At 38.3% G+C, this 27,319-nt stretch overlaps 1 protein-coding gene across 1 annotated transcript in view; it reads left to right on the forward strand.

Moving 5' to 3' along the window:
• Nucleotides 1–27,319, forward strand: part of LOC139136108 (membrane metallo-endopeptidase-like 1) — a 104,037-nt gene that overhangs the window by 13,198 nt on the left and 63,520 nt on the right. The window contains exons 11-14 of the mRNA XM_070703884.1: nt 19,662–19,884; nt 20,752–20,850; nt 21,138–21,215; nt 22,199–22,302. Coding sequence (XP_070559985.1) covers nt 19,662–19,884; nt 20,752–20,850; nt 21,138–21,215; nt 22,199–22,302 — 504 coding nt within the window. The remainder of the gene's footprint in view (nt 1–19,661; nt 19,885–20,751; nt 20,851–21,137; nt 21,216–22,198; nt 22,303–27,319) is intronic.

Raw genomic sequence — 27,319 nt, forward strand, 5'->3', positions numbered from 1 at the left:
AAAAGACACCCAATGTTTTCCTGGTTTGGTACTGGGATCCACGTTGGCAACAAAGTGGCAGGAAAGGATTTGAGTTTGGCCTTGGGTAACTTATCAGAGGCTCTCACCCACCAAAAGAAGATGCCGTGTACCGATCTACAAGCAAGATCTCCTTGTGTGATTTTCGTTGAATGATCAGGGATCAAAAGTCAAACAGGACGTTGCAATCTCTGTCAATTTCAATTACGTTGTCCAGCTCGCCATACACGAGTAAATTCACCGTATTTGGCAGGGCTTGTCTGAACTGCAGTTCGATGCCCAAGTTGCCTTCTTTGACAAAGGCAAACAGTGTGTATCCATTAACGTATTCACAGCGATTGATGTTGATTCCTTCATCCCGACCTATTTTATTCGTCCCAGTAAACAGGGAATAGTAGGCCACGATGAATGATTGGCCGCCAGCTTTGGTGAAGTGCAGTTTCAGGGGTTTGCTCGGCACTTGTTTTCCACCCACATTTAGGACCAGCGACATCATGTCGTAATGTTTGAAGTTGAAAGGATTCTTCTTGTATGAACCGTTGAAGGCATCGTTATCTACCAGACCCAAGACCACACGTTTAGGTAGCTGTCCCAGAAAGATGTGGTCTTTATTGAAGGACATGGTGTCTCCGGGAATGGACAGAACCTTCATCACACAATGATGTATGGGAAACTTGGACGGTCCCTGCTTTAAAGCTTCTGCATGGCCCAGCTGTACCGATGGACTGAGTTTTATTTTCCTGACCAGTAGTGTGGCTTCGATGACTACAGCTTTGAAGCCTGGATTTTCTGCAGAGCTCAAAAGGGAGAAGGCATTCTTACTTCTATTGAGTTTAAGACGTAATTTGACACCATTCATTAGATATTTGGGCTGAAAGAAGAGATCAGAATGGATGGGTCCTACCATATCGACAACTTGACTGCCAGAGGTGAAGGCAAATCGGTTTTTCAGTCCCTTGTTCACTTCTCCACCTGCTTTGGTAGGGTCCACTTAATCCATTTTCAAGTGATAGTCCTTGAAGAATAAGACTGAACAAATATTGGTGACTTTGGCCTCCTCACCATAATTCAACAAGGTCTCCAACATCGCTTGGTAGGGGTAAGTAGGGGAGGGGTTGGATATCATTTTGCCATTGAGGTGTACATCCTTTTGGCTGAACAGTGAATGGAGCCACAAGTTGACGGGACCCACTGCTGCATCTGCACTGCGGTTAGTACCATCGGCTTTTGTAATCTTAGCCTTGATCAGAAGGAGTTTTGAGGACAGATCGATGTAGTCTTCTCCTGAACCTGAAATCACAAATTCGATGGGTCCCAATTCCACAATGTGTGTCAGGGGATGCACTTCTTCCAATTGTCCCTCTTCCACACTGGTCTGCGTTGGAGGAACCGTGAACAAGTCAGGTTCACTCTTGGTACATTCGCCGGAGTGTTCATGAAGAAATGCAATGATGAAAAGTGTCAGTCAAAAATGTCGGGAGATCTTCTCTGTCGCTTGGCTTTGGAGATGACCCTTCTGCGTGGTGCTCTGCTTTTTATACCACCACCATCGCCTGGGAAGACAAACTGTCTAAAACCCCTTCCTGTCATCAGGTCTTTGCCAGCTTTCAATAATCGTCTTCTTGCAGAATGCTTCACGTTACTTCCGCTCAGTGCATCGCCTGCAATGTTGAGTCCTGTTCTCAACATCTGTCTGCCAAGGACTTTTGCACCTTGTTTGAGAAGTCACATGGCTGCGCGGAAGAGTCCATCGAAGAGCCGCCTAAACCATATCATCGTTGTACGGCTACTTCCTGAAACGATGCTCCATTTCCCACCTGATCCAAATAAAAGTTCTTGTATGTGGCAGGGTTGTTTTCATAGACTCGCCGTCTGCGAGACATGTTCATGACTACAACAGTGTTGGATGTCATTTCCTGAAGGCTAGTGTCACAATCACTTTCCCACCTTGAAATGGCACTTTTTGACCCATGTCGTCTCTTATGTAGACTACTGTATCGAATTCACGATGTCTAAGGGGAAGAAAGTATGGAGTGTGGAAGGTGCGGTTGATCATCTGGCCATGGATCCCTTCCACATTTTCTATTCTCAGCAGGGGTGTAATCACATCAACCGTACCACTTGACCAAGTATTCTGTCTTTCCCTTTCTCTTTCTCGTCTTGAGTACCTTTTCCACTCTGAAGACATCATTGTCTTTCTTGACCACTCTTTGCAGTTCTTGCTCATAGAATGTCCCTTCTAACTCTTCACCATCATAATTTTTCAACTTGTACAAGGGTGGTTGATCAGAGATCCGTCCTGATACGGTAAAAACTTCTTTAGTCCAATTGGGGAGGTAGCCCTTTTTGAACATACGCTTGGCTTTGCTGATGCGTACTTGATCACCAATGTCATATTTGAATCTGACGGTTTGGGGTTCAAAGTGACTGTACAGTGTATCCCACACTTCCTTCTCATTGGTCTTGTTCACATTTGCAGGTTTTTACTTGATGCTGCGGTGCCAGGTGTTGTTGTAAGATCGCATCAATTGAGGAAGTATGGATATGTAATTCAGGGTGTTGTTTCTGGTGAAGTATTTCCACATTTTGGTTTACAGGGTCCAGTTGAACCGTTTACCACAGACGCTTTTGTTTCATTGCCGGTGGTGAAGACATGAATGCCTTCACCCTTGAGAATTTTTTGGAGTAAGTGGTTGACAAACTCTTTACCCTGGTCCGTCTGCAGTTTGTCTGGTGTTCGCCCACTTTTTAAAATCAGTTGGAAGGCAGACACCAAGGTGGTTCCACGTTTATCTTTCAAGGGAATGGCCCAGGCATACATGGACAAGATATCAATGCAGGTGAGGATGTATCGATACCCTCGGTTGTATTTCGACAGGGAACTCAAGTCGGCAAGATCATACTGCCACTGCTGGTCCATACCCCCGACGATTACTCTAGCCCTTGGAAACCTCCATCGCACTGGCTTGTGCAGTGTATAAGTGTCCTGAAGTTGCATTCATTCCCTCACTTGCTGACGGGTGATTTTCACCCCTTTTCTCTTGCAGCACAGTAAACAGCATCGATTCCTCCAAGACTTGCGGAATGACTTGGTTCGTAAAACACCTGGCTGAGATGTTGGCACAAGTCCATCAATTTGGTCGCATGTTTCAAGTTTGATAACGATGGACCCAGAACAGTAGGCACAAAGACACCTTACACGTTTGAGAAAATCACTTACAGAAAAAGAAGGGGGGCAACACTCCATGACCACAACCTCCTGTAAAATGACCAGCAGCAGAATGGGCATTGTGGTTTTAAAAGTCGATCCAACTCTTTGGACGATGCCGAGGTATTCTTGCTGTTGAAATGACACCCTCTTCTTCTTGACAGGCAGCTGTTCGCTGAACAACCGGATCCACCATTCCTGTCGTCACTGTGAAATAATCCTTTGAATTTCTTCCAAGACTGGATCCAGTTCCACCTATCTTTGTTGCCAACCAAGTCTTGGGGATTGTTCATGGTAGACAATACCTGTGCAAACTGTTTCCATCTCCTAGGATGTAAAACATCATTGACGAGATCTCCTATGTGGTTGCCAGGTACGGGACTGCCATCGTACATCAGTTCCCCCTTCTCATTCCAGTCAATTAGATCAATCTGTTTCACTTTCTGCAGAAGTAGTTGTGCCTTTTTCTTCATAGATTTTGGTACACTTTCGATGACATCCAATTCCACTACATCTCTTGGCTTTGCATCGTCGATCCCTTCCCCCTCTGCAGTCAGGTTCAATGAAGACACAGTAGAGAAAGTTGCACCAGTTTTTGTTTCAGTTGGGACGATGCTGATTTTTACGGGTTCCTTCCTTTTGTCCATAAAAGCCCTATACTGCTGGAGAGCTTGTTGGTACAGTTTGGTTTTTTCATCATCAGCTAAATCTGTTCTCTCCAAAACCTGTTTCATTTCCCGATCTAAGGAGGATAATACCTTGGTGACGGGATGTGTAGCCTGATTCTGCTGCACTTGTATTGTATCAAGCAATTCCTGTGGCATGAGTGCCATCTTCTTGGCGTGTTCCATGGGCATGGTGGCTGTCACTTAAACAAGAGACTTCCCAGCACAGACAGCACAGGTCCAAAAACAGCAGAGAGGAATCCTTTCTTTCATGATTTTCTTCTTTTTAGACGTTTTAACCTTTCTATCTGTCAGTGTGCAAAGCTGATGTTTGTATTTGCTCAGTTTCTTCTTCTGACTTGCCGTCAATGGAACACTCCCCCTTAGGATGTTCAAACAACACTTACAGAGACAGTGAATCAGATAGTTGCTGGCTCCTTCAATAACTCCTCTCTGCTGCTTTGGGTTGCCTCTGGCTAACACAGAGAGAAAATGGGCATGCTTTCTCATTCGCTCAGACATGATGAATGATGAGATTTATTCCCGTCATATCTATTTTAAGTTTTCCTAAAATAAACAAAAGGGAGTCTCCCCAGGAAAAATGTTTGAATGCAGACAAAGGACTTCCGGCGTGTTGGGTTTCAGGTCAATAAGAAGATAGCCGTAGGGTTTTTGGGTAGCGTCGCTAAATGCTTCTCGAACAAAACGAGTGTGTCCAGGATACATCTGTTTGGCCAGGTGTGTGATTTGCGAGCCATCTCTTGGGTTTTTGAAGAGGACCAAGTAGTGTGAATTTAAACTCATGGTGCGAGTTTCTTTGCCTTGGTGAAATAGATTTTGTAAGATGAGCATCACAGACAGGTTGCGACGATGAGAGCCTTTGGTGAAAAGGTAAGTAATTCTCTGGTCGTTGCCAGTTTCTGACATCAGATCATCGATGATCAATTAGTTTGTTTGCGTGGTAGAAAACAGTGTGTCCAAGTCAACAGGAATACCCTCCACAAAACGAATACCTGGAATCTGGGCAGTCAGTTCTGCATACGCAGGTTGATACTCTCCATAGCACCAAACAATGTTTTCTGGAGAAGGAACAATCAGGGCTTGTCTTTCCTTCAGCAGTCTCTTCACAAATTCTGTTGTGCCTGATTGTGTGGGACCGCACACAAGTGCAGTGAACGTATGGCGAAGTCTTGCATCCATAATTTAGTTGGATTGATGTCCTTTTGTCAAAATCAGTACGATTTGGATCAAGTCACGCAGCAGTTGGTTGGAGTTAGATTTCTCGGCCAGTTTTAATAATCTATGTCTTTCTAGTTTGTATCCGACGTTATGCACTTGAACAAGATGATTTGCCAGTCTGACCAGATGTTTTGCAGGACATCTAGGATAGGGGCAATTCTTTCTTACTCGTGGCATATCAAACGGTATGCTTACGTTCAAATTCTCCTTTTTGCAATCAATGATCTTGACATTACCTTTGGTTTAAAAAAATTGTCGTAGATGATGTAAGGTAAAACACAAATGTAGAAGAAGAACATGGGCTTTGAAAAGTTTCGATTGTTCACAATCAATCTTAACAATGTTTGCAGAATGACACCCATCATGCCAACTGAGTGAATTACACGAAAGCACTCTCTTACATAAGCAAGGAATACCTCATTGCACAAAAAAGGAAAGGGAGAGAGAGGGCAAATGGCCCGAGGGGCAAAGGGGCCTCCTTCTTTTCATCGAGGGCCTACATGAATTGCATCACAGAAAGGCAAGGGGGAGTTCAATGGGTTACACATCTTCACTGAAGGCCCTTGGGGCGCGGGGGCCTGAATTTTGGCCCTGGGAGCAAAGGGGCCATGCTTTTCATACCTTACCATTCCTCAACACCTGCACAACAAGCACTCTCTCCCACACATAAAAGGACAAAACACCATTTTCTTCTTTCAAATCAATCCATCGAAGTGATGAATTTTTTAATTCCTGTTATAAAAAATAACTTATGTAAACATGTTCCAAAATATTTCATTGTCAAAAAGTGATGTAAACATTCACAATATTTTTTTATATTTAATTTCTTATTCTATTTGTTCGGTCATCTTCTTATTTTTTTCGTAAAGGTCAGTGCAGATTAAATAAAAAAAGCTAGCAACATATTTATATAACGATTGCAAGTTCAAAGGAAAACAAAATACAGAAACATCTCATACTCTTCTTAACACCATAGTTAATCCCAATCCCGAGCCTTTTCTCCCAGGGATTTAAAATTGAACTTGAACAAAGAAAAAAAGGTAAATACTCAGTGTCCATTAAATTTTGAATAACGAATTCAATGATGATCCGCAAACTTTTTTCTTTTGAAAGAGTCCATTGATTTTTTGTTTGTTTGTTTGTTTTTTGGACTTTTAAGGTTTTGTTTAAATTTGTGTCCGAGGGAGGAGGATACAATAGTTACAGTTGCAGTGGTTCAGTGGAAACTCCATCAGCCAGGACTTTTCGCTTGATATAGAGGTAGGAAAATCCACACTTCAGTTGTTGATAAGTGTACATGTGGAGTCCATGTAGACGGAATCCCCTGTTGGTCACACGCTGGTCACACTTGGAATGGAGGACATCCAGATACAACTCTTTGGTGATGGGGTTGGTTTTCTTGTTCACTCCCTTACATGAAAACTTATCTTCCTTATCTCCACTAAAGCAGTAGTAGCATTTGCTGTCGAGTGCCACAATACCATCGCCTGCCCACTCGATCTTGAAAACGCCAGTTGTTCGTTGTCATACTGGTAGTGATCAGAGCGTGGAAACCAATGGTGACATTCGGCTTCATACAACTCTCTCATCTCTGGTTTGATGATTTCTTCGAGGCTGTTGGCAGCAATGGCGATGTATGCCGAATCGGTATCCATCTCCACATACTGGAAATCAGATTGCTCGAAGAATCGACACATGAAATCGTAGTAAAACTGCAACATTCGCATCTTTGCATACTGGTAGACAAAGAGGCCAATCTGCATGGGTTGGTCAATGGTAATGGTTTTCTTGGTGACTTCATATGTGTCGTCGGCAAAATCAACCAGGCGTCGAAAGTGTAGGGAGTTGACCAGTTTGATTGCCTTGGCCAAACCACAGATATTGATGTCCGGATGTTTGTCTTTATTCATGAGTGTCTTACCATAGGCACTATTCCCAAGAAGCTTCATAGTGTCTCCAAGTACGGCTTTGGTGGGATCTTCATCACTGAGTCCACAAGCTGTTGATAACGATTCTCCGAACTCTCGAAAGCAGGTTTTTGGGGTGAATTTTTAGGACCTGGTGAACTTTTTTCACAGTGAGACCATGATTCAGGTACCATTTCAGTAGGGGAGTAATAATGAGGAGCTTCTCACCGTGCAGACTACTGATCAGTGATCGTCGAGGACTTCTCAGTTGATAGTGATTGAGTGCATGTGAAAACATGATGTGTTCCCCAACATCTGACCTGGTGATGGAAATGTTTTTGAATATAGGACATATTTCTGAAAAGTGATCCTGCAGATGTTGAGGAACTTCAAGGTCACACTCGACCATCCCAAAGAGCTCACCGTCCTTGACTGCTTCGATGATGTCCTCTTCAGTAACTGTGTAGCTCCTGTTAAGATACCTGGTGTTTCTCTGATTGATGAATGCTCTGAGATCAGGATCCGTCCGGCGCATGGTACGGTAGTGACATTCCCACATGGTGACTAGGTTGAACCTAGTCACCATGTGGGAATATGGTTGAACCCCATGTCTCTAATGTAGCTATCGTTCTTGGCACTCTCTTCCCGAAGCTCTTGCACAGACTTCCTACGAACTTCATTGACTTCTCGGTTTCTGTTCACGTCACAATCATGCCCATGCCAGTAGCAACCATGAAACTGATAGACAGTGTTGTTTGCCTCACAGAAACCATCAATGGGGAGGCGACGACCACCGAGACGTCTTTCTCTGGCATTGCCCCTATGCTGGATATGCAGGTCATCTTTAGTTGCAAGGTAGTCAAGCCACTGGGAGGCGATGGGCTCAGATAGTGTCCGACGAAAGTTTTCACATACCTTTCGACGAATGTAGAAGCCTGTGGGCATGTCTTGTATTAAAGCCCACGGATACAGTGCATTGGCATGATATCCTATGATATTCTTGCAGGGTATCTCATTCCTGATGACTGTTTTACCTGCTTCATGGTAACGATGGAATATGATGCTGGGGCCTCCGATGATATTGGACTTGAAAGTGTCATACAAGTCTCTGTCCTGTTCGCTAGGAAAAGAAAAGTTGACATCAGGGTCGAGCCGCTTGAACAAATAACGTATGGTTATGCCAGTCAACGAGACAGCCTCTTTGAATGGATCCAGCCATCGTTCCCTATAAAATTGGTACATGTTACCGATGGCTTCTAGAAATGGTTGTACATCGGCGTTATTGTACCACACCAGAAAATCTTTGAAAATGGTCAATCGATTAACCTCCCACACTTGCTGACACAGCATGTACTCTTCTTCACTGACATTCCTTTGCTTGAGTGTGCTGTAGAATGCTTCATGTGGTGGAAGTTATGGGGATCCTAGCTTTTCGAGGCAGTCCATCTATTCATATGGGAAGAAACCCTTTTCTTCGGTGGCGTTGTACGCTTTCAGGAATTGACTGTAGCTACAGCCATGTGACACATAATTGGATATGTCGAGGAATCGAAGAGTGTCAGTCTCCAGAGTCAGGTAGTCTGAACATCGCTTGATGACGAATTTTACTGTACTCTCCCATAGAAGCTCTGGCCACATGTATGCCCTGGCTGCATTGAGATCGTAGCGACCAGAGTTGAAGCCAAGGACTGGCAGTTATTTCAGGTGGTTAATAAAACGGGTTTTGAGTCGACACAAGGGGTGATTATCATCATCTTGTTCGCTGCCGCCTTCTCTCTGAATTCTCTTGTCCAGATCTTCAAGAAATTCCTGGAATCTAGGTTTCATGATCTCGTAGCACCGTTTGCTGATGGTTTGTAAGTATTGTAGTATTTCAGAGACCAGATGTTGTAGGTTCCCATCTGTGATGAAACATCGTGGCTCTTCATAGGATGGCACATTGCTACAGACACTTACACTGAGTAGCTCATGCATAGATACAAAACGGAGTTTCTCAGCATCATTTGAAGGCAAAGTCTCCTTATCCAGATAGCATTCAAAATCAAATATTGCCCTGTAGGGGTAAAACCGCAGTCCTTCTGGTACCATGATCCCCACGTCATCAAGTGATTCAAATACTGTTGGGTTGAGTTGAAATATGCCACCTGGGAACTTGTGGTTAGTCTCTGCTGAACATTTTTTTCATGCTTGTTTAGATTCTTGAACTGGTGGAAGAGTTTATCACATGATGAAAACCTGTATGATTGGGCATATTGGTCAAAGTCTTTGATGCGTAAAAAATGACCTTCATAATGATTAACGTACATTGTGTCCTTGTGTTTTCCTATGGACTTGACCACATGTCGCACGATCCTTTCACCCCTTGTCATATCGTCTTCTTCCTCGATACTCATTTCACAGACTTCTATATTGATGAAAAAGTGGTCTTCCAGAGTTGGAAAGTCCTCGAATGACACACCACAAAAGTTGACACTAACAGTCTGTTCCTGACTTTGTGTAAACTGTCGTGCGTATTGCTTTGCCGCAACTTCCAGATTTTTTTCTTCATAGCCTTTGGCAAGAGCAAGGCAGTAGAAAAAGCAGAACTTGTCATTGTAAGGACAAGCTATATGAGGACAGTGGATCAAATTTAGGGCACAACATTTTGAGACGTCATCAGGTAATCTGGGAGGGTGACATCAGTACAGCCAATGTAATGCTTTGGCATTTTGACGATGTAAAAAGTGATGTGAGTGATCAGCTCAATCACCAATTTTGAGTCTGGTCTATTCTGTTTGATGTGTTCAAGAATATAAGTGTCTTGCAGATGGGTTAGAAAGTCATTCAGATCATGCTGATTCCTGATGAGAACAGGCGCATCTAACAGGTGATTGTTGTGGGATGGATAAAAATACCTGAATGCTCCCGTTTTGACATGACGCATGATAAAACCAAGGGCAAGATTTACCTTGTATTGAGTGGACTGTCTTTGATGAACTGTCTGAAGGTATCGCGCAATCTCATTACAATGAAATCTACCAGCAATGGGTTTCCCTCACGATGTCTTGATCGAATGTGGAGCCAATTTTCCCTGTAGAGGGGTAGAATGTCAAGCTCCACATTACCATCGTCACTGTCATCAAAGATTGGTTCCAGTGAATCAACAGGTAATCTGTCCGAGGTACGTGTGACGCTTTCCTCATTGCTGTCAACCTCTCTGCTATTACTGCTGCTGTTACTATTGCTGGCATCGTGTTGCTTTTGTCGATGACCACCTGCCTGTACATTGTCTGCACCTTCGTCATCGGAAGAGGAAGAAGCAGAAGAATATGAAGGAGAAGAAGAGAAGGACGAATGGTACGTATCTTCCTTGTGGTTGTGACTGTGCTTTTTCAATGCCTGAAATGATTTGAATCAGCAGGAGCATATAGCACACTTGTATGAGACGGCCTTGGACAATTTTTTGTTAATTTTAATATGGTTGGGGTAGTGGGACCTTCTGGTGAATAGCATATCACATGTTAAACACTTGTATGTGCTTGGACGACGATGGCAATCATGGATGTGTTTTCTCAAATAATCCTTGCAGGCTAAGCTTTGATCGCACACAGGGCAGGTGAAGTGATGACCTTGAGATTTAGCATGAATAATGTTTATGTGTCTCTTTAGGCTATCCTTGCGGCTGAAAGATCGATCACAGCATGGGCAAGGGAAACAAATGTTCTCACCGTGTACAGTACTGAGATGACGCTTGAGATCTCGGCGTCGTACAAATGATCTGTTACACTGGGAACATGTGCAATCTTGAGCCGAGGACTGATTTTCAGTTTGTCCAAGTGCCTGCATAAATTCAGGTGATGGTTGATGATTAGTTGTCTTTAATGTCAGGCTGGCTACTCCTATATCAGAAGGACCCGGCATTATTCTGAATAAAAAAATAAATAAATAAATAAATAATTAAATAATTGAATAAATGATTTAATACATACATACATACATACATACATACATACATACATACATACATACATACATACATACATATATGCATGCATGCATGCATGCATGCATGCATACATACATACATACATGCATGCATGCATGCATGCATGCATACAGCATGCATACATAGTCCGTGGGCTAGAGGGGGTCTACGTGCACCCCCCCCCCCCCCACAGGATAGCAAACCTGTATTTTTCAGAACCCTTGGGATCCCTAGAATACGAAATGGAATTTTAACAGGAAAAATATAGGGGCGCAATAGCTGTTATGGTCATGTTTTGAAGGGTATCGCAAAATCACGATTTTCAAAGCCAAATGCATTTTCGTCAAATCTGTCTTCTTGTAAGTCATGTGCTGAGCTCATTTTTTAACATAACCTCACGTGTTTGGTATCTTTAGAAAGGGAATTTATTCTTCTTAAGATGACATATTGCACTATGCATATCTGCTACAGTTTTTGTCAAATATAGCCAAAACTTACCCCTTACCCAAAATTTAACATTGCAAATTACGGTAACACTCAAATTCTACCAATATTTTAGCTAGGCATAATATAATATGCATTGCTTTGTCTGAAATCTGTTTTATTTGATACAGGGACATGTCAGAAATATGAAATAGACTTTTAACAGAAAAAATATTGGGAATCTACAGCTGTAACAGTCATATTTTGAAGGGTACCGCAAAATAACAGTGTTGCAGATTTGCATGCATTATTGTTAAAACTGTCTTCTTATAAGTTATTTGCTGAGCTTGTTTTTGAATATAACCTGGTTTGTTAGGTATCATTAGAAAGATAATTTGCTAATCTTTAGAATGACATATTGTAACATGCAATATCTTCTATAGTTTTCATGATATATAACCAAAACTTACCCCATACCCCAAAGTTTACATTGAAAATTTCAGTCATAGCTAAAACCAAATTCTACAATTTTTTTAGCTTGACACAAAAAATCTGACCGTTTTTGCTATGAAATCTATTTTATTTGGTACAGACACATGTCAGAAATATGAAATAGACTTTTAACAGAAAAAATATTAGGACTCTACAGCAGTAACAGTCATATTTTGAAGGGTACTGCAAAATATTAGTTTTGCAGATTTGCATGCATTTTTGTAAAGTCTGTCTTCTTATAAGTTATCTGCTGAGCTTGTTTTTGAATATAACCTGGTTTGTTAGGTATCATTAGAAAGATAATTTACTAATCTTTAGAATGACATATTGTAACATGCAATATCGTGTGTAGTTTTCATGAAATATGACCAAAACTTACCCCATACCCCAAAGTTTATATCGAAAATTTCAGTCATAGCTAAAACCAAATTCTACCATTTTTTTTAGCTTGACACAAAAAATCTGGCCGGTTTTGCTATTAAATCTGTTTTATTTCGTACAGGGATATATCAGAAATATGAAATAGACTTTTAACAGAAAAAATATTGGGAATCTACAGCTGTAACAGTCATATTTTGAAGGGTACTGCAAAATAACAGTTTTGCAGATTTGCATGCATTTTTGTTAAAACTTTCTTCTTATAAGTCATCTGCTGAGCTTGATTTTTGAATATAACCTGGTTTGTTAGGTATCATTAGAAAGATAATTCACTAATCTTTAGAATGACATATCGTAACATGCAATATCTTCTACAGTTTTCATGATATATAACCAAAACTTACCCCATACCCCAAAGTTTACATTGAAAATTTCAGTCATAGCTAAAACCAAATTCTACCTTTTTTTTTACCTAGACATATAACATCTGGCCATTTTTGCCATTAAATCTATTTTATTTGGTACAGAAACATGTCAGAAATATGAAATAGACTTTTAACTGAAAGAATATTGGTATTGTATGGCTGTAACAGGCATATTCTGTGGAGTACTGCAAAATCACAGCAGTGCAGACTCATATGTGTTTTTGTTAACTTTGTCCCATTGTAAGTCATCTGCTGCGCTTATTTTATTACATAACCATGTTGATTTGGTATCATTAGAAAGCTAATTTACTACTGTTCTAAATGACATATTGGTATATGCCATATCTGTTATAGTTTTCATGGAATATGACGAAAACTTACCCCATACCACAAAGTTTATATCGAAAATTACTTTCGTAGCTATCGTCAAATTCTGCCAATTTTCTAGCTAGACATAACGAATAAGGCAATGCTTTATATGAAATCTTTTTATTTGGTACTGAGGAATGTCAGAAATATGAAATAGACTTTTAACAGAAAATATATTGGGACTCTACAGCTGTAACAGTCATATTGAAGGGTCTCGCAAAATCACAGTATTGCCAACTCGCTTGCTTTTTTGTTAAATCTGTCTTCTATAAGTCATCTGCTGAGCTTGATTTTTGACATAACCTGGCTTGTTAGGTATCAATAGAAAGGTAATTTACTAGTCTTTAAAATGAAATATCGTAATATGCAATGTCTTGTTTAGGTTTCATGAAATAGGACCAAAACGTACCCCATACCCCAAGGTTTACACAGCAAATTACTGCAAATCTGAAACTCTACCTTTTTTCACAATTTATTAACTTTATATACCAAAGGCATTGCTTGTATGCAATCTATGAAATCTGTTTTTTGTTAAAAAAGTATGTAACAAATATGAAACTAACTTTTAACAGGAACATAATATGATTTTGTAGCCTTTTGGATCATATTTGGAAGGGTACCCAGGTATCGGGGCAAATTTGCCGAAACACATACATTTGCAATATATGGGTTCCCCCTCCAAAAATGATCCAAATGGCTACTAAATTGTATCATCTTCCCGTTAATAGTTAATTTTATACTTGTGACATACTTTTGTAACAAATAAATCAGATTTTAAACAAGAATTGCCTTTTGTATTATGTGCAGCAAAAATGGTAGAATTTAAGATAAGCCGTAATTTGCGATTTGAACTTTTTGGGTATGGGGTAAAGTTTGACCATATTCCAGGAAAACTATGAATGACATTGTATATTACAATATGTCATCTTAAAGAAGAATAAATTGCCCTACTAATGATACCTCACAAGCCAGGTTGTGTCACAAAATAAGTTCAGCAGATGACTTACAAGAAGAAGAATTTAACAAAAAAGGTGCCAGTTTGCGGTACTGCGATTTTGCATTTCCCTTCAAAATATGGCTGTTACAACCATACAGTCCAAATATTTTTTCTGTTAAAAGTCTATTTCACATTTCTGACATGACCCAGTACCATATACAACAGATTTAATACCGAAACAGAGCTATTTTTATCATGTCTAGCTAAAAATTCACGGAATTTGATCACGTTATCTATGACAGTACTTTCAATATAAACCTTGGGGTATGGGGTACGTTTGGTCATATTCCATGAAAAATATACAAGATATTGCCTGTTAGAATATGTCATTGTAAAGAATATTAAATTACCTTTTTAATTATACTAAACAAATCCATTTATAATCAATAACAAGCTTAGTAGACGACTTATAAGATGACAGATTTAACAAAAACGCAGGCGAATCAGGAATACTGAGATTTTGCTGTACCCATAAAAATACAGCTGTTACAGCTATAGAATCCCAATATTTTTTCTGTGTAAAGTTCATTTCATATTTCTGATATGGCAAAGTACAAAATAAAACAGATTTCATACAAAAAATTGTCTAATTTTTTATGTCTGCGTAAAAAATTGCTTGAATTTGACATAGCTATGACAGTAGTTTTCGATGTAAATTTTGGGGTATGGGGTAAGTTTTGGTCATATTTCATAAAAATCTGTACAAGATATTGCAGGTTACAATATGTCATTTTAAAGACTAGTAAATAATTTTACTAATGATACCTAACAACTTATATTATATTCTATAAGAAGCTCAGCAGATGACTTAAAAGACGATAGATTCAACAAAAATGCACACAAGTCAGGAATACTGAGATTTTCCTGTACCCTTTAAAATCTGACTGTTACGACTACAGAATTCCAATCTTTTTTCTGTTAAAAGTCTATTTTATATTTTTGACATGACCCATTACCGAATGAAATAGATTTCATACAAATAAATGCCTGATTTTATATGTCTAGGTAAAGAAAATGGTAGAATTTGATTTTAGCTATGACTGCAATTTTCAATGAAAATTTTGGTGTATGGGGTAAGTTTTGGTTATATTTCATGAAAACTATAGAAGATATTGCATGTTACAATATGTCATTCTAAAGATTATTAAATTCCCTTTCTAATGATACCTACAAAACCAGGTTATATTCAAAAATAGACTCAACAGATGACATATAAAAAGACAGACTTAACAAAAATGCATGCAAATCTGCAACACTAATATTTTGCAGTACCCTTCAAAATATGACTGTTACAGCTGTAGAGTCCTAATATTTTTTCTGTTAAAAGTCTATTTCATATTTCTGACATGTCCCTGTACCAAATAAAATAGATTTCATAGCAAAAACGGTCAGATTTTTTGTGTCAAGCTAAAAAAATGGTAGAATTTGGTTTTAGCTATGACTGAAATTTTCAATGTAAACTTTGGGGTATGGGGTAAATTTTGTTATATATCATGAAAACTATAGAAGATATTGCATGTTACAATATGTCATTTTAAAGACTAGTAAATTATCTTTCTATTGATACCTAACAAACCAGGTTATATTCAAAAACAAGCTCAGCAGATAACTTATAAGACGACAAATTAAACAAAAATACATGCAAAACTGCAACACTGTGATTTTGCGGTACCCTTCAAAATATGACTGTTACAGCTGTAGAGTCCTAATATTTTTTCTGTTAAAAGTCTATTTTATATTTCTGACATGTCCCTTTACCAAAAAAAATAGATTTCATAGCAAAACCGGCCAGATTTTTTGTGTCAAGCTAAAAAAATGGTAGAATTTGGTTTTAGCTATGACTGAAATTTTCAATGTAAACTTTGGGGTATGGGGTAAATTTTGGTTATATATCATGAAAACTACACACGATATGGCATGTAACAACATGTCATTTTAAAGACTAGTAAATTATCTTTCTATGATACCTAACAACCAGGTTATATTCAAAAACAAGCTCAGCAAATAACTTATAGAAAACAGTTTTACAAAAATGCATGCAAATCTGCAACACTGTTATTTTGCGGTACCCTTCAAAATATGACTGTTACAGCTGTAGATTCCCAATATTTTTTCTGTTAAAAGTCTATTTCATATTTCTGATATGTCTCTGTACCAAATAAAACAGATTTCATAGCAAAAACGGCCAGATTTTTTGTGTCAAGCTAAAAAAATGGTAGAATTTGGTTTTAGCTATGACTGAAATTTTCAATGTAAACTTTGGGGTATGGGGTAAGTTTTGGTTATATATCATGAAAACTACACAAGATATTGCATGTTACAATATGTCATTCTAAAGATTAGTAAATTATCTTTCTAATGATACCTAACAAGCCAGGTTATATTCAAAAACAAGCTCAGCAAATAACTTATAAGAAGACAGTTTTAACAAAAATGCATGCAAATCTGCAACACTGTTATTTTGCGGTACCCTTCAAAATATGACTGTTACAGCTGTAGATTCCCAATATTTTTTCTGTTAAAAGTCTATTTCATATTTCTGACATGTCCCTGTATCAAATAAAACAGATTTCAGACAAAGCAATGCATATTTTATTTTGCCTAGCTAAAAAATTGGTAGAATTTGAGTTTTACTGTAATTTGCAATGTTAAATTTTGGGGTAAGGGGTAAGTTTTGGCTATATTTGACAAAAACTGTAGCAGATATTGCATAGTGCAATATGTCATCTTAAAGAAGAATAAATTCCCTTTCTAATGATACCAAACAAGTGAGGTTATGTTAAAAAATGAGCTCAGCACATGACTTACAAGAAGACAGATTTGACGAAAATGCATTTGGCTTGGAAAATCGTGATTTTGCGGTACCCTTCAAAATATGACCATAACAGCTATTGCGTCCCTATATTTTTCCTGTTAAAATTCCATTTCGTATTCTAGGGATCCCAAGGGTTCTGAAAAATACAGGTTTGCTATCCTGTGGGGGGGGGGGTGCACGTAGACCCCCTCTAGCCCACGGATGCATGCATGCATGCATACATATCTGTGCATTTACAGACGTTGATATAAATACACTTTGCATAGGGTATTTACAAGTGCCAATGTGTACAAGAAATTTAATGTTAGAATTTCACTGAAAATGTCGATTAACTAAACAGTGAAGTCTATGACAAAACGGTGAAGAATTTTTCGTGATATAAAACTTGCAATATTTACACATATATAGATCCTGGATAATTGGCATATTTGTACTTGATTAGTATAGGGTGGTTACACGTGCATTTGTGTACAAGAAATTTGATTTTAAAACTTGACGAAAATGTTGATTTACTATACATTAGTCTATAAATAATTGTATTACAATACTAACTAACTAAATCCGTGCTTTCCTAATTGATACAAATGTATTTGATTCAAATAGAGTTTTTGAAAGTTAAGATGCGGACAACAAATATGATATTGGAGTTTCAACCAAATTATTATTTCACTTCTCAGGGCAGTCTACATGTAAACTATTACGTATTTTCCCTGACAAAACTTGCTCAATCTGTAACTTGTGTAAAGATCGTGAACAATTTTTGAATGAAATCTAGTCCGGACTTGAATTCAATTTAAACAATAGCAATGCTGACTGTATACACATATGGCTGTGTTGGACTTTTCATCACGCTTCAGGGAGTAGAACAAGAAACTGCAATGGATACACAAAACAAAATCACCCAAAATTAGGCAAACGTTAGCTTCAATTGACGACCAAGCACATACTTCATATCAATCAGTGACAGTTTTGTTCGGAGTCCTTCTGTAAGTCCCATACCCTTTAAAGTGCCCCTATGTACCCTTGATATTTTCAAGTCCCCTGTCATTCCCCCCTCAATAGAAATTTTTGAATACAGTCTTACTCTCTACCTGTTTTATCACCATAGCAATCTTACATCGTTTTAGTTTTATCATGGACCCAATGGATCTATGGTTTTGTTTCTGTTCCACAGTCCATGTCACTCGATAGTTCAATCAAATTTAAATGGGAATGCACTGTTTAGTTTTATTATTTTACAATAGTACGACGAATTCGGATGCGCACGCGTTTTAGAACGTTTCTCCGCCAATTTAACTCCGGCTTTCCGTAACTGGGTCATGTTGTAGCGCACATAGTTTACATCACCTGTCATTGTTAAAATTGCGCTTTTACCCGATTTGCTTTTTACCTGATCTCTTAATAATAAAGGTGACGTATGACCTTGTAATATTTGACCTCTAGGAAGCTGATTTTTTATTAAATGTGAAAGAAAAAAGTCTAGGTTATACTATATCACGCCGACATATAGCCTATATCAAGCCGGTGTCATTAATTAACTAGACATTCCTGCAAATCACTGGGAAAACAACTGTTTGTAACAATGAAATCTTGGAAAGAGGTCATTGTGTTTTTAGAAGGTTCGCATGCTTGAATATATTCATACTACTGCGTGTTTATTCGACGACTCACGAACAATAAACATGATTTGAACTAATTTTGGATAATTGGATGGTGAAGTAATGTCGGTTTCAGCTGAAAATGTAAGCTCATCTGCTTTTCTTTTCAAGTTATACATTTGTTTTCATGAGTAATTTGTAATATTGCAACATTCACTTATAGGGCACCTAACACTTTTGAGAAATTTGGAAAATATGAAGATCTAATTGTAACAAATTAGTTCCAATCGTGTTGATCGAAGGAATTTTTACACAATGACTAAATTGCTTATTTTTATGCAGCTATGCAGCTGTTTATGTCAGCACAGACAAATAGAGAAACAGACTAGCAACGGGTATTGTCAAGGCGTGAAGCGGTTACGTAACCATCCACGTTCGCCTCGCCTCAGGTAGCTCTCGCCTCTCCTTCCCGAAGAGTGCCGACCATGCATCCTTCGGTAATTTTCGGATTTTCGCCAATTGTTAAGCGAAAGTATGTTCAGCAAAGTTTGTGTTGTTGTTGCCGTGTGGTGCTGAGCGGAATTGGTGTGCTGGCGAAAGCGGGAGTGTTTTGAGCTTTAGGAAAGTGAGTTTTACGATTTTAAAAATTCCTCTCATATTTTTATGAATATATAATGAGTGTGTTTGAACCGAATTTGAAAGTCTTTTATCGATACTGTCTGGTTTTGCTCAATGGTTTACGGTCAGTAGTATCGTCTTTTACACGTTCGTCACGGAAGGACATGTTTATGAAACTGCTGGCGTGCTATGTTTTGATTGGCATGAAGCAGTATTTTCTGCCCTTAGAGCTCACAAAGTAACTGTGGTTGCTACGCGACTGGCTGCACGATGCCATCTCGTCGTATTTTTCGCATAATCTCGTGCAATTATCAACCACAAACAAAGTCTCCAAAAAGTTTAACACCTCATTTTAATATAAAAAGGCAATAGTCTACCGAGACGACCATGGAACAAAAGGCATGCCGCGTTGCTAGTCTGTTTCTCTATTTGTCTGTGGTGTCAGAGACAATTATTTGATGAAGTGCACACAGCAGTACATAAAATTGAAGTTTTCGTCATATTCAATGTTTCTATAAAACGATGATGTACCTTGCCTTTCACAGGACGATAGCCAATTACATCGTTTGGATCATCACAATGGGCAAGATTAGTAAGTTGAGTTCTAATTTCAGAGACATTAAACAGAAATACGACGAAGTTGTGTACGGAACGACCTCTCAAAACACCAGATGGCAAAGATGTGTGCATGACTTGACGAGCGTCATGGATTTTGCCGTTGGACGCATATTTGTCGACGTTCACTATGACGAGGAAAGCAAAATACGTGTAAGTTGTCTCCTTTGCCCATTGACAAGTTTGAGTCAGACACACTGTCAGAGTATTTTAAGCACGATCTGAAAAAGAACGTTATGGTAGAGCATTTACCTCGTGATCAGAGTCTGTACATTCATGCATGTTGGAAATGTTGGTTTGTGGATGACAGTCTGGCATGATGAGGTTTGTTATGGCATTTCATGTACCCACGGACCGACGAACAAAAGAACTGGTGAAATTTGCGAAATCCGTTCAGACACTCTTAGCACCATCGTGGTGACCCAAAGAGCTAGACTTTACTACTGATGTTGATCTCATATTAAAAACAGAGTAAGATTCTAGATTGTGCACTTGAAAAGATGTTATAAAAGCTTATCGTCATAATTTGATAGCATAATGTCTTTTATGTACCTTATATTGTATGTGTCCTGTTTGCACATTGTAACTTCCTCCATATTCAAGTACATGTCTGAACAGTACAGTTGCAATTAGTTTCTTAATTCGTCTTGTTATCGCAGCAAGACGGCTTTTGTCTGCTTTGCAAGATACCTACCTTACGACATTTGATTATTTGTACTAAATACATTAAACAACAAAGTGGTGGCAATTTTAAAAGAAATTAGTGCCTGACCTTCAGAATTATGGATAATTCCTCCTTGATTTTAATAAATAATTATATTGAACATACTCAACTCTTTATTTTTTCACGCTGCTCTGAGTCAAAGTCAATCAATTAAATGCTATCGGCGAAAGTAAATTTGCGAAAGACAGAAAAGATTGGAATTTTAGATATTTTATTGGCAAATGGTTAATATTTAGGAACCGATGTTTCAATTATGTCAGCAACTAATGACAGATATTTTAATTTTATATTTGAAGACGAATAAAATGATCGACTTCATCCAAGAAGCGTTTTTTGAACTTGTCGACGAATCAGAATGGATGGACGCACCAACCAAAGTAGTCACCAAGGAGAAGGTAGGGTAAACGGACAGGTTACCGTGATAGAAATCAGAAAGTATGAAGCAGAGACATGTTCAAATTTACAGTGGATTGTCATGAGTGAAATCTGATGAAAATAACTTAAGTGGCATTTCTTGTCATATGTATACAAAACGTGCGCTACATAAGAAGTTTTATTGTTGAGTTTTATATTATGACAAAATGAGTGATGTTTGTGACAATGGTTATAAGTGCGTAATACACATTTGAGTGAAAGAGAAATTGTCGTGATATGTATGTATCAATCTCCGTTTGACCTCCAGGCGGAAGTTATGAATCGTCACATTGGTTATCCAGAGTGGATTAAGGACGATGATGAATTGACGGATTACTATAAAAATGTGAGTTAAAATTTACAAAGTAATGTCGTGGTTGCTTTGCAAAATGAACGGTCTTTATAATATTGCAACGACTTTGAAAAAATCCGCATGATTTTTCGGCCTTACCTGCCAATGATGGCCACATCCACACTCAGAATAAAACAATATGCATATAGGCTACTTACAATACTTAGAGGTTATTACCCAATATCCCCTGTTCCTGTCGTATCAGCATGAGTGTCATTTATGCTGCGTCAGACACGAGATGAAGTCGAGTGTCTGACGCAACACAAATGACATGAATGCTGATACGACACAAGGAACAGGCGATATTTTGTATTATATAATACCAGTATATGGATGGCGCAAATGCAGCGATCTGATTGGTCGAGACGCGAAAAGAAAAGCTCTCGGAAACAGCCAAAATTCATTTTTTTACGTTCTATGCGAGAATTTCAATATACTGTTATAATATAATATAATAGCAATAAATCACACCAAGCGAAGGTATACCACTCGATTTTGACCAGTTAACTTCATATATGCATGAGTGATAGCGAGTGCATATATGAAGTGAACTGGTCAAAATCGAGTGGAATACCATCGCTGGGTATGCTTTATTGCTTAATTAACTGATCTATCATATACATATGCAAATGTAGTTCGGGAACACTCCAAAACCGATGACGTTTATCGTGCATATCTCGACGTTTACGGTGAAATATCACAGCTGATATTTTACTGTAAACGTCACTAGGATGAAGCGATATGGGCATGGGTATATGATAAACACATACATACATACATACATACATACATACATACATACATACATACATACATACATACATACATATATCTATGTATATATATTATATATATATATATATATATATATATATATATATATATATATATATATATATATATATATATTGTAGTTTACCTGATCGTAGCGTCAACTTTTGAACCAATGTTATGCAAATATTTGTCGTTTCTTACAGTATGACTTTGATTCTGGAAATTATTTTGAAAATTATCTGCAGTATCGAAAAGAGGATACTCAAAGAAGGTTTGAATATCTCAGAAAAACTGTTGATAATTCCAGGTAAGTACTACGTTTTGCTCCCCTCTGTCTCTCTGTTTGCCTGTCCGTCAGTCCATATATCTGTCTGCCTGTTTTGCATGTATGTATGTCTGTCTGTGAGTATGTCCGTCTGTCTGTCTGTCTGTCTGTCCGTCTGTCTGTCTGTCTGTATGTATGCATGCATGCATATATACATACATGCAAGCATGTATGTATGTATTATTCAGAAAAATGTCTGCAGGTTTGCATATGTGAAATGTTTGGTCAAATCTCTCATTCAACCAATATTCTCTCAAACTTACTAAACAAATTTCTCATTCAACGAAATACTCTTAAAGGGATACAGTCGTCGGAACTGCACTCAAAGGTAGTATGGGACCCATACGACCAATGCAAATACTGTATCCAAGGTACGATGGTGATTAATAAAAGTTAAAACATGTCTGTCATAATCTACATCCTCTAATTTAAATGTTGCAGTTTATGATGATGAGGTGCATCTAGGTATTGAGCACGAAATACATTGTTTGTAACCGACGACGGTTTCCCTTAAAACTTGACGGATTAGTTTCAGATTTCATATATCAAATTATTACAGTTCTCATCAATGGGGCAGATTGGCATTGTCGCTATTATCAAAGAAGCGTGAAGGTCGAAATGACTATTCGGCCATACTGTCAACAGCACAATTTAAAGTAGCTATCCATTCCGAAAACTTGATCATGTTATAGTTTGTTTTAAATTGGAACAATTGTCAGTGATTTCTGACTTAACTAAGACTTATTGTTGCAATAATTCCTTCAAATAGGATTCCATTTTTCTGTATTTAAGCCTCGTTGACGAAAAATGGCGAGGGGCTAGAAGAATTCATGGGGATTCGAAAATTTTGGTAGAAGTAGAAGGGGTCCGGGGGACTTGAAAGTTTTACTGTGTCTATCGGGGGAGCTGAAATTTTTTTTGGTTCCCTTTAACTTTTTTCGATTCTAAGGTTTGGTTGGCAATTCAATGAAAATTGAATAGCATTTTAATGTCATCCAATTGTGCTAATGTTAGTAATAGTTAAACAAGATCTTGAACCATTTTGTCGAATTTCATTGCTTTCATCTAAACTTTATCTACAGAAATGTATGAATGTTTGTAAAAAACAAACAAACAAGTAGGCCTAGTATCGGGGCAGAAGCTGCAACTTTTGATAAGTTCTTCAATATTTTTATGCGATATATCAAATACAGTTTCTTGGTATCTCCCTACAGCATGGTGAAACTTACGATGGTCAGTTCATCGGCAAAAGCCTTAGTATAGAATCCAGATTAAAAGTCATTTGTCAATGATACAAATGTAAGGTACACATACACTGGCTGTGTTGGCAAGCTGAATACTGGACAGTTCAACATGCTGTACGGTGAAGAACAAGAACGCAGTTGTATGAACTGAACAAAAATATTGTCAAAATTATCAAAGTTAATACAGCTACTCCGCTGTTACAAAATGCAGCCAGTGTTACTCTCACTGCTTATCAGCAGTGGCAGAGATAGCTCTGACTATGAAGTAGCTGAAGAAGAGTTTGCGTCACTTGACACTCATGACAGTGAAACATACTTGTACTCAAGCTCAGGCCAGTAAGCAACACATGGAAGACCAGTAGTTATCGGAAAATTATCAGGGATATTTGAATTCTGGCATATGACAATAATCAATGAGGTGGAGTCACCATGCTTAGTTTTCTAAAGTTTCACATTCTCATCGTAAAGTAACACAAAAGTAAAAGTTTTAAGAGTAAAGACTCTAAATGAAAAGACTGAGTGGAATTATTTTAATTTTATCAATTTTGCCATTATTACAACCAAAATTTAAGAGATTAAAACGTTTATTTGTTGGAATATTTTAGCCGCACCAGCAGCTTACTGACTACGCATGCACAGGTTCATAATTTACTATGTGAGTTACCGGAAGTGTTCCCAACTAAATTCATGAGCGCCGCCATATTTTTTGAGTGCTCGTAAATAGACAGATACGAAACATGCAAAGTATGATTTCATAACATTCCATCAATAAATATATCTCTTTTATCAGTCAGTAGATATTAGTATCCACCCTGACACTGATACAAAATATCGTTACTGTCGCGCTAAAAAACTAGAAAAAGGAGAACACTGTCATGCATATGAACGAGGACATACGCAACGAATGCTGGGATTAAATTTCAGAAAGCGCCCTCTGTGTAAATAACTTGATGCAATATAAAGTTGCAAGTTTTTAGATGGAACGCTAGTTTCCAGCTTGCTATTGGAATTTAGGCAGTGCAGTTACTATTGTAACGAAATGATGGCACAATACGTCCCTTGTTAAACACAATAGGTTGTTATCATGGCAAAAATTGCCAATTTATGTTCAACATTTCTACACATAAATATACCTGCAGGATCTGACATCGTGCACATGTACCCGTATGAACTGTTTTCATCAGAGAGTAAACTTGGAGGTCGTACAAACGTATGTAGCAAGTAACAATTAATTCTATTTTATCTTTTACTATTGATAATCGTGAATCAATCGCAATGCAAGCAAAACTTCTAATATAACCCCTGGCGCGACACCAAGGGCTGAGCCCTATAAGATATTAACCTTCTAGTATTATCAATTTTGTTACAATTTTTATTAGTAGCATCGAAATCGTGTCTTGTACTTTTGAAAAAATAGTTTTTGGTAGGTCACTATCCTCAGTTTTCGCAATTTGGAAAAAAGTAGCAAGAAATTCACAATTTGCATACTCTCTCATGATAGTCATTTTGTATCCTCTTCAGCAGGTGCCATTGACCTCGCCAGAGTTGGATTAACTCAGCTCGGCTTGGACTGATAAATCAAAAAGTTCACTGATACGTTTTAAAATGCATCAATTTAAGAACTTGCTTTGTAGGAATATGGCTCTATAAACTGCTAATAACAGGCAGTTTCGAACACTGCGAGTAGAAATGTTTTATCAGTCCGGGTTATGTCCATAGAGAGGATATTACGATTGACCAATCAGCGAACCTGCCGCCGCCAACGTCATGAATAATTAACCATGCAACCTTGGCTCGCAGATTGCAATGAGTTCGGAACTTTCGGCCAGATTTCACCCTTTATTTTTAGCACTCGGTAGTTTTTAGATGTAGATGTTACGCACAATGTTCAGTACGGTCGAGATTGCGACTGACACTGGTGGTTATTACATCAAAAATTACTTCTTTGGATGGTTTTCCTGGCCAGGTACCGCTCTTAGAAACCAGGATTTGACCCTTGTAAATTTACAGCAAGTTATTTGTCGCCAAATATCGCCTATTTTTGGTCAAATTTAATTTAACCTTTCCATCTGTAGCATGGAGAATGTTTCAAGCTTTGCAACGATGGGTCAACTGTTCTTGTCAATGATCGGAGCACGATGGAGCACGTTTTTTTTCGATCACCATGCATTTCCCGGTACGATTGACCCTTCGCTCAGAAAAACGCGCGCAGAATCAATCGCCGAGAAGTTAACCAGAAGCTGGTAAAGAGTACGAAAAACGTCCAATAACTCTTTGTCGAACATGGTCTAGGGTAAAGAAACTCAGAAAACTATTCCTGAAGAAATCCTTACAATTTTTAACACGGTAGAACGTCGCAAATCGACTTGACACTTCCGGGTAGCCAACATTCTCACTCGATCGGTCACGGTGGATCTGTCAGGTCAGATCGCGATCTCAGCATAACATTTCAAAGTGAACCCACTTAACCTTTAACCGTCATTACATATACAGTACGTGATTGGTTCTTGCCTTAACCTCATTACATATACGGTACGCCATTGGCTCTTCCCAACTATCCTCTCTATGGACATAACCCGGACTGTTAATACATGTTTATTTTTTCTTTGCGTGGATCCCTAATAAATATGTGTTTATATGATAATTCAAGTTTTGGGACTTGAAAAATTTTAATCTTATAGACAGGGAGGTCTTGAAAATTTTTGAGGGTATTGAGGGGGGGGGGGATCTGAAAAAAATAAGATTTCAATCGCGATTCTTCTAGCCCCTCTCATCGTTATTTGTTAAAGCAGCCTAAGCACCAAGGCATAAAATATCAAACGACCATAACGCACATACCTGCCATTCGGTCGGTGCTGTTTAGTTTTAAGGATTTAATAGCAATCTATAGTACAACAGAAGTTGCCAAAAGAAAAGACAAAAGCAATACCACTGACTGTATTTTGTTCAAGTTGTGTTGTGGAATTTCGTTTTCATCACAATCGTTCATAATTATATCTCTATTTAAGGTACTGTGCGCCTCGAAATCCACTTTGCTCTAGATTCCGTCAAGGAATCTTCTCTTTGAAAATCAAAAATCAATATCAGGGGTCAACATGCAAATTTTGGTACTAGAAATACAAATTACCTAAGACTTATCAATATTTAAGATTCACATGGCTGCCATTCCCACTGCATGAAAACCCAATAATTCAGATAAATTCACATTAATGAGTTGCCTGTATTGTAGTATAATACACGTGAATTCACACGAACCACATGAATACAGGCTTGCTGAATACAAAAAATGAATTCTTGACTGTATTCATCTGTATATGCACTCTTCAGCTAAAATACACGCAATAATCCATGTTAATACAGTAAGTATTATAGGGGTTTTATGCAGTGTCCTGCGTGAACTTTATGAAAAAAATGCAGCTTTTGATTTTCGTAACACTAAGACGGTAAAATTTTTCCTCAATAAAGAGGTTTAAAATCTGCCTCCACAAGTGGTAGATCAGTAAAGAATTGTAAAAGCTTGAAAGTCCGAATATCTGTCTCCGAGGCGCATTCTACCTTTAGGCCAGAAAGAATAATTAAATTGTTCCTCTAAATCGCCGCTTCCACTTTAGGCAGTTTGTAATTTTTTGAAATGGTGCCAAATATATACAGCCGGATTGAAATTATTTAGTGCTGTCAAGGTGATTTTGTTTAGCATGTGGAAATGCTGTCCCCCGAAGAAATACCCTGCGGCCTATGTATTCTATGTGTCATTA

The sequence above is a fragment of the Ptychodera flava genome, chromosome 7 (genome assembly GCF_041260155.1).
Source record: "Ptychodera flava strain L36383 chromosome 7, AS_Pfla_20210202, whole genome shotgun sequence".
Taxonomy (NCBI): domain Eukaryota; kingdom Metazoa; phylum Hemichordata; class Enteropneusta; family Ptychoderidae; genus Ptychodera; species Ptychodera flava.